This window comes from Olea europaea, chromosome 11 (assembly GCF_002742605.1).
Source record: "Olea europaea var. sylvestris chromosome 11, O_europaea_v1, whole genome shotgun sequence".
NCBI lineage: Eukaryota > Viridiplantae > Streptophyta > Magnoliopsida > Lamiales > Oleaceae > Olea > Olea europaea.
The window spans coordinates 30924067-30932339 of NC_036247.1; the positions used below are offsets into that span (position 1 = coordinate 30924067).

General features: G+C 34.0%; 1 protein-coding gene across 1 annotated transcript; it reads left to right on the forward strand.

Annotated features, from left to right (window-relative positions):
• The first annotated feature begins 1650 nt into the window (after nucleotides 1-1650).
• Nucleotides 1651-7960, forward strand: LOC111404707 (glutamate receptor 2.1-like). Its single transcript, XM_023033474.1, has 5 exons — nucleotides 1651-1930; nucleotides 4332-5650; nucleotides 5791-6106; nucleotides 6381-6769; nucleotides 7210-7960. The coding sequence occupies exons 1-5, from the start codon at nucleotides 1651-1653 to the stop codon at nucleotides 7723-7725; spliced, it is 2820 nt and encodes a 939-aa protein (XP_022889242.1). The 3' UTR covers nucleotides 7726-7960.
• Nucleotides 7961-8273: the final 313 nt, after the last annotated feature.

Here is an 8273-nt window from a genome sequence, read left to right on the forward strand (position 1 = left end):
TTTTGTTATAATATATTTACCTACCAACATGAGGTCGTGAAAGAGTATAAGCAACAAACTTCTAACAATTATGAGCAACCAAAGCATAATCCTTTTCACGACCTTGTTGATCGCTAAATATATAACACTCAGCGACCATCTATCTTGGTCGCAAAAGACATTTGACGACAGTAAATCAACAAATTATTCAATTTATCAGCTACCAAAAATCAAACCCTATCGCGACCAATATGTGGTCGTTGGAGATGACATGTACAGCGACCAGTATGTATGGTCGCTGAAGAAATTTACAAATGGTGAATTTGCGACCATTAAGCGACCACAGATACATGGTCGCAAAAGGGCTCCAATGACCAGGAAAGACCTTTTAGCGACCAATGATTGGTTGCTAGATGCAAGTTTTTTTGGTAATGATTATTTCACAGTAAAAATTGGAAATTTCTTCTCAGGCATAATTTTTCACCTATTTCTTTAATTTCTGTGTTAATTATTAATCACTTTTTCCAGGAAATATTCGTTGCCATACGATCTTCTCCTGTTTTGACATTTATTTCCTCTAGACATACTTGACTCACTCAACGTTAAAACTGTTGTCATCCGTGACAAAAAAATGCCTGCAAAGTTAGTATGGAGTCTTTGTCGGTGGATTTTCCAAGCAATTCAGGTTTTTGATGACGTGTAAGAAAATCAAACATATTATTTTGTTTATTTTTATAAGTCAATCTCTAGCAAAGACTATAAACTGGAAGTCGGTTTTGTGGAAGAAAATATAAAAGAATTGAAATGACTGGAACAATGGTACACAAATTATCTCTTTCTTGATATATAAATAATTGGAATTAACTGTAACACGTTTACTCAATTAACGAACTTTAGTCAACCTACGATAAATTGATAAATATATGATGACATATATGTTAGCCCACTCCCTTGGGGATAATGGAACAAATTAATGTGCAAACAATATAGATGGAGAATTTTATAACGCCAGCTTGATTTTGAATTCTCATGTGTGGACTATGTCTAATGTTAATTGTAAATAAAAAACATCGATTTCACGAAAATTGTTGAAGACGATGGCTGTCTCAAATTATCGGATATCTGCTTCTTGTTGTGTTCATGAATTTAATGTTTGCAATATATATCGTTAACACCCCAACCACCCGGCATGGATCATATCTGGGCAAAAGAACCGATTCGAGTGGGTCGTGGTCTGGGTACGTATCAATACAAGAAACCCTGCTCAATCCCTGACTGATTCAAAGATGCAATTTCTAGATCATAACTGGCTCGGGTCCGTAAAGTTCTCTTTTCTCCAGTTGAAAGTGGATACGTCCATCGGAGCTTATGTTTATTGCTTCCACCAATCTTGCTACCTAAGGATTCTATCAAATTGCAAGTTCCAAGAAGTTTCTTTATCTGTTTCTGTAGATATTCACTACAGTTGAAAATTCACAATGATGAACAGAACCTATGAACACTAAAGATTCACCAAAAATCTATGATGCGTGTTGAATTAATCAACTAAAATACTCTTCATTAAGAATTTGAAATATTCAAACATGCCAAAATTAATTACATAAATTCTCCATAACTAACTTCAGCTCTCTCTATATAAACCACAATTTCTTGCGCAGATAGAAAACAGAAATGCCAATAACTAAAGTTTGCTTTAGAATTCTCCTCCTCTTGTTTATTAATGCTAATTATATTTTTGCTGCTGCAATAAATGTAAAAAATAATGAAACCTCTCAATATTCATTGGTTCACATTGGAGTGGTTCTTGATTTAGATTCTCCCATGGGAAGCATGGCAGATTTGTGCATAAACATGGCCCTCTCTGATTTCTACTTAGAACATCCAAACTACCGAACACGATTGCACTTACACACAAAGGATGCCAAGGGTTTGCTCAATACTAATATTGCAGGTATTTTGTAATCCCTTCAAAGAACTCAAAATGTTTGTTTAAGTAAAACTTTCCGTTACTAAATTTCATTATTGGTTGCTTGAGATTATGCCTCTGTTCAGTAGGGATTAAAATTAGATTTTTAGTANAAAACTTTCCGTTACTAAATTTCATTATTGGTTGCTTGAGATTATGCCTCTGTTCAGTAGGGATTAAAATTAGATTTTTAGTAATTATTAATAAAAATTGATAAAATGTGTAGTTAAAAAATTGTAGATCTCATAAAGTGTGTACTAAAATTAGTTTTTAACTATGACATAGTGAATGTTTGGTGGGGATTAAAATTAGATTCTTTTAGTAGATTAGATAGAAGTTTTTGAAATGTGTAGTTTAGAATTTGTGAGATTCACATGATTAATATTGATTGTTTGGCTTTGATTTTGATTAAAATTAGATTTTAATACCAAACCAAAATGCTCGTAGATTAAAATTTGAATTTGAATTTCTACTGAAACAAAAGCTATGTATAGAATTTAGATATGGTTTACTTTGAAAAGTTGAAGTTTTTAAATTTTCATTCACATTAAAATCTTTTACTTCACAAGTTAATTGTTTTCCAATGGTTTTCCTTCATGAGATATGTGTAATGCTTTCACATTTATTTTATTTATTTTATTTTTTTTACCTGTTTTTTCGTGTTAATTTTTTTGCTTCCGAGAGACAAGGACATGTTTAAGAGTATGCAAAACTTCTTCAATCTCACGCAATTTTTTCAAAAAAAGTTTAATTTTCTAAACTTTCTGCTTTTATATTTTAAAGAATTGTACACTTAAGTCACTCTAAGGACAAAATTTGTCAATTCTAGCAGTACATGACATGTAGAACAATTAAATGTACAGCTATTGAAAAATCATTGGTCCATCGATTGAGTTGCTCCTTGTTTGGATTTGTAATATGGAAATAAGTGATGAAAATTTGGTAGGAGTGAAATGTGTAATTAAAATTAAAATTTGATTTTGACTTTTAAAGTAATATATACTTATAATAAAATACAAAAAGTCACTAATCAAGCATTATAATTTTTTTTTATTGATATTATTTTTGAACCGATCTAGCATTAATAAAATTATGATTAGCTTAATCGTGAGTATAACCAATTAGGTGGCTGGGTATGAATAGGACGTACCATCACCTTTTCCTAAGTTGTGAAAATTTGACCAAAACGAAGATTGAAAATAATACTAATACTTCAATGAGTGAAAGAATGATAAGATTTGGAGAGTAAGGAACACAATATAGAAATTATTTTTTCAATATTTATGATTTCTATGAACGTAAAAGGGAGAGCTCCCCCATTTTTAAGGATGAGTTAGACTTTCTCTTAGATTTGATTTCTCTAACTCAACCCCTAGAGCTTTATCTTGTCATGATAGTGGTCAGCTCTTTAAGCTTGACTCTCTATAGCCTAGTCAACTTGTTAATTTTGGTTATAGTTTTGGGCTATGCGGGACGGACAAGGTCAACGTGGCCCTGTCCAAACAGGGGGCCTACGTGGCCCTGTCTTTGTCCTATAGTTTTCATTGATACATATTTCATATTTTTGAAAACATAAAATATGTCGTTTTTAATCTTGCTAATATGCACGGTATATCAAGAGAGATTTCATCCTTATTAATTTGGCTCAATCAAACCAAATAAATTTTATATTGCCATTCTAGTTCTCCTTGAACACTTATTCCAATGTATACAAAAAATACTAAGATATAATTTTTTCATCTTATTTAATTTGAAAAACTATAAGATATGTCACACATTCATCGTGAATTACTCTATTAGTAATTTAATATTGATCAACTTCAACAAAAAGAATAACCCATTCATAGGAGAATAATGTTGTCTAACACTAATCTAGATGATCATATTTGTTCAGTTCAATTATTATATGTATAACATTATATATATAACTTTAAGTGAATTTATCACTTAATGTTCTGCAAGTGTTACCTAGACGCTTGACACCAATAATATTGAATAGTATTACTCTTCTCAGAAAGGCCCAAATTGAATTTATGATCATGGTCCCATGTGTCTTACTAATTCCCAGTGGAAATGAGTGGCAATGGAAGTCCAGTAGAAGCAGGCGCGGAAGAAATAGTTTAATTTGTTCTGAAAACTACTGAGGGGATGAATTTTTTTGCATTATACAGCCTAGGAGCAACATGAACATCAACTATTTCTTCTTTTAACTGAATGAAAAAGCCATGGATTTGCCAAGCATAGGTTACCACTTCACTAACGATCAAGTGTGCCTAGAATATTTTCAATTAATGTAAATAGCTTAATAAATATCCCCTATTCTTTTTTCAAGCTTGAAGATGAATCATTTTTTTTTATTTTTTATTTTTTTTGATATGTTATGTAGCTCTAGAGTTACTGAAAAATGGAGAAGTGCAAGGGATTTTAGGACCACAGGGTCCAACAGAAGACAAATTTGTTGCAGAACTTGGGGGAAAATTTCATATCCCGGTAATTTCTTTCACCACAAGCTCAACTCTTCCCTCTGAACAAAATCGCTACTTTGTCAGCATGACTCCAAATGATTCATATCAAGCTCAAGCTCTTGCAGCAATTTGCGAAGGATATGAATGGCCTGAAGTAGTGATCTTGTATGAAGACACGGATTATGGCTATCAATTTCTTTCGCATCTAAATAAAGCATTCCACGATGTTGAAATTGGGATGCCATATATGAGTTCCATCTCCATATCATCAGAGGATAATCAAATATTGAAAGAATTCAACAAGCTTAAAGAAAAGCAAACGAGGGTATTCCTGGTGCACATGAACGCATCACTTGGTCACCGGCTATTTGTTCTTGCCAAAAAAGAAGGAATGATGACTGAAGGGTATGTGTGGATTATCACCGACTATTTGTCAAACTTCTTAAATTCTATGGATTTTGTTGCTCGTGATTCAATGGAAGGTGTTTTGGGCATAAGGCCCTATGTATCCAGGTCAGAAAAGCTTGACAGATTCCACGAAAGATGGCAAAGGAATATGGTTACGAAGAAAAGCGCAGGATCAATTAGGGACTTCAATGTCTATGGTTTGTGGGTTTACGACACAGTGTGCTCCTTGGCAATTGCAGCAGAGAAGATTGGACCGGTAAACTCCAGCTTATTGTATGTGAGCACCAGCAAAAATGGAATAGACAATACAAACTTGAAAATCTCAGCATTTGGCCCAAAACTTCTGACTGAATTGTCAAATACAAAATTCAGAGGCCTGAGTGGAGACTTTCAATTGATTAATGGGCAATTGAAACCTCCAGCCTTTGAGATATTCAATGTAATTGGAACTGGAGAGAAAACCGTGGGATTTTGGAGACCGGACAGAGGAATATCAAGAGAATTAAGTCCAACTGGTGAGCGTACATACTCAACATCTACAAAAAATCTAAAAAATGTCTTGTGGCCTGGAGATTCTGTCACGCAACCAAAGGGTTGGGCTATTCTTGCAGCAGGAAAACTGAGAGTTGGTGTTCCAGTGAAAAATGGATTCAGAGAATTTGTAAATGTGACAATAGATCCTGCAACAAATCGCACAATTGCAACTGGTTTTTCAATTGATATCTTCATGGCTACATTGCCATGGTTACCTTCCCCTATTAATTATGAATTTTATCATTATAATAACGACGCTAATTTGAGTTATGATGGAATGCTTCACTGCATACCTCAGGTACTCTGATCTTCATGTCATTACTCTTCATTTCTCTTTGTTTATATTTGATCGTATTCTGACAGACCTTCATGCTTACACAAAGATTTATAGCACCTCCTCGCCTTTTTTTTTTTTTACTTGCGAAAATAAAATTACAGATGTTTGACATGGTGGTGGGAGACACAACAATTTGGGCACCACGAGCAAAATATGTTGATTTTTCACTGCCGTATTCGGAACCAGGAGTTATTCTAGTGGTAAAAAATATGAAGCCTTTTGACATGTGGATTTTTATTAAACCATTGAGGTGGGATCTTTGGCTGGCAATCATCTTGGCTTCCATCTTGATGGGAATTGTTCTCCGACTATTAGAACGCAGAGTACGAAACACCAACGAAGAGTCCATTCAGCCACGCCAGGAGAGACTTAGAATGATCTACTGGTCTCCAATAGTAGTTCTTGCATTTCCTGAAAGTAATTTGTATATATTTTTGAGTTTTTTTATTTTCCACTCGTCTTGATTCTCCTTAGATAGTCTGGAACGATTGGTTCCTGTGTCTTTCACATGGAAAAACTGGCCACAGTAAGAGACACAAAACCATTTGTCCCAGACTGACTAAGATATGTCCAGTTAAATTACTGAATATTTAGTCCACATCTATAAGCTGAAGCAAGAAACACAGCACATTTTTCAATCTACACCATGAAGAATACTAGATTAACATAAGACACTGTACATTCTTGACAGGGAATATGGTGGCTAATAGCTGGTCGATATTTGTATTGGTGTTTTGGCTGTTCATGGCATTCATCCTTATGCAGAGCTACACAGCAAACTTATCGGCAATTTTGACAGTAGATCAATTAAAATTTGCATTTTCTGAGGATTACTACGTGGGATATCAGGATGGTTCCTTCATGAAAGAGTTTTTGAAAGAGCATCTTCACATTGACGAGTCAAGGCTCAAAAGCTACTCATCAGTTGAAGAATACCACGACGCTATGTCTAGAGGAAGTAAAAGAGGAGGCATAGATGCCATATTTGATGAGATTCCTTACATGAAGATTTTACTCAAGAAATACGATTCTCAATACAAAATGGTTGGACCAATGTACAGGACAAATGGATTTGGTTTCGTAAGTTTTCTTGTTCTTTATCTTATACACAATCATTTCCTTACGGTATAAGTTCAAGAGAATAGGTCTCAGACTATGAACTCGGAGAAAATATTATAATGGTTTGTACTTATATTTCTCCATTCATTGCTTTAACAGCCTAACATATTTTTTGAGCCTCATTTTTCTAGAAAAATGCATTTTGAAGTAGTGTTATGATGAAAAATGTGTGGTTAAAAAATAAGAAATTTTTTTGAATTTGCTTGTAATATTATTTTATTAAAAAATGTATGGTTGAAATGATATCAAATCACTATAAAAAATGTATTTTGATGAAAATGGGGCTCAAACAAGGGTTAAATTGTTTTGGAACAAACAACCTCTTTAACAATAGACATTAGCTTCCCAATATTTGTTTCACACGAAGTTTAGTTTCTGATTTCACTGCATCACCTAAGCAGGCATTTCCTGTTGACTCTCCTTTAACTTCATATTTTTCGAGAGCAATCTTGGCCGTCTCTGAAGGTTCAAACATGACATCTATTGAACAAACAAATTTTGGACCTGGCGACTCGTCTGAAGATCCACTTTCCTCAACAGTTTCGCCACAGAATTCCAGTCTAACTTTTTACAACTTTGGAGGCCTTTTCATTATAGTTGGATCAGTTACTTTGTTTGCTCTATTCTGCTCAGAGACATCAGTTGGACGAAAGTTTACTGCCCTGTCTGCCCTGTACAGCCAAATGTGCTTCAGTTTCATCTATTCAAAATTTTGTTCAAGACACGATGACGGGGAGGAAAGCCATGAATCCATCCAAAATGTCGCAGGTCACACTTCTAGTGAAGGCAGAGATGTAAGCATCGTTGAAGAGCCTCCGAACAGAGGTGAGGAAGAAATTTGTGAATCTGACCAGCAAAATGAGAGTGACTTTGCAGAAGTAGAATTAACATCAATTAATGAAGAGATGAAGTCTTAGAACACAAACTGTTCAAAATTCTTTGGGCACTAGTCACATGTCTCAGCAAAGAAATTTAAAAGTCTATATATTCCATTTTTAGTTTTTGACCCCCTAGGATGAAACTGAGTTAGATTAAACTAACTCAAGCAAAATATTAAAACCCTCATCTGGAGCAATTCCTTTTTCCCTTTTTGTTCATTTTCATTTCTTTGTAAATTATTAATGATTATTTCTCAGTAAATATTTGTTGCCATGTTATTTCTTCTAGTGCTCTGATCTTTCTATTTATTTGGTCTATACTTGACTCACACAGAAAACACTAAAACCAACAAATCCTCTCAAAATTACAACATTCGATACTTCTCACTAATATTCCTAAACACACACACAAACCTTCCTCTTTTATTTTCACAAAGAAAATCAAAAGGAAGAAAGAAGAAAGTCTCAAGCACTTTCAAGCATACAGCGAACTAATTAAGACAAGCATTTACAAATAGAGATATTTAGATGAAGATTCCACAAAAAAAAGTAGCAACAGTTATTTTGGATTAAATTCAGCAATTCCC

Excerpts from the sequence above, each read along its gene's own strand:
- LOC111404707 (XM_023033474.1), top strand. The coding sequence starts at position 1,651 with ATGCCAATAACTAAAGTTTGCTTTAGAATTCTCCTCCTCTTGTTTATT. Across the intron at positions 1,931-4,331 it reads GCTCAATACTAATATTGCAG|CTCTAGAGTTACTGAAAAAT; the intron begins GTATTTTGTAAT and ends TATGTTATGTAG. Across the intron at positions 6,107-6,380 it reads AGTTCTTGCATTTCCTGAAA|GGAATATGGTGGCTAATAGC; the intron begins GTAATTTGTATA and ends CATTCTTGACAG.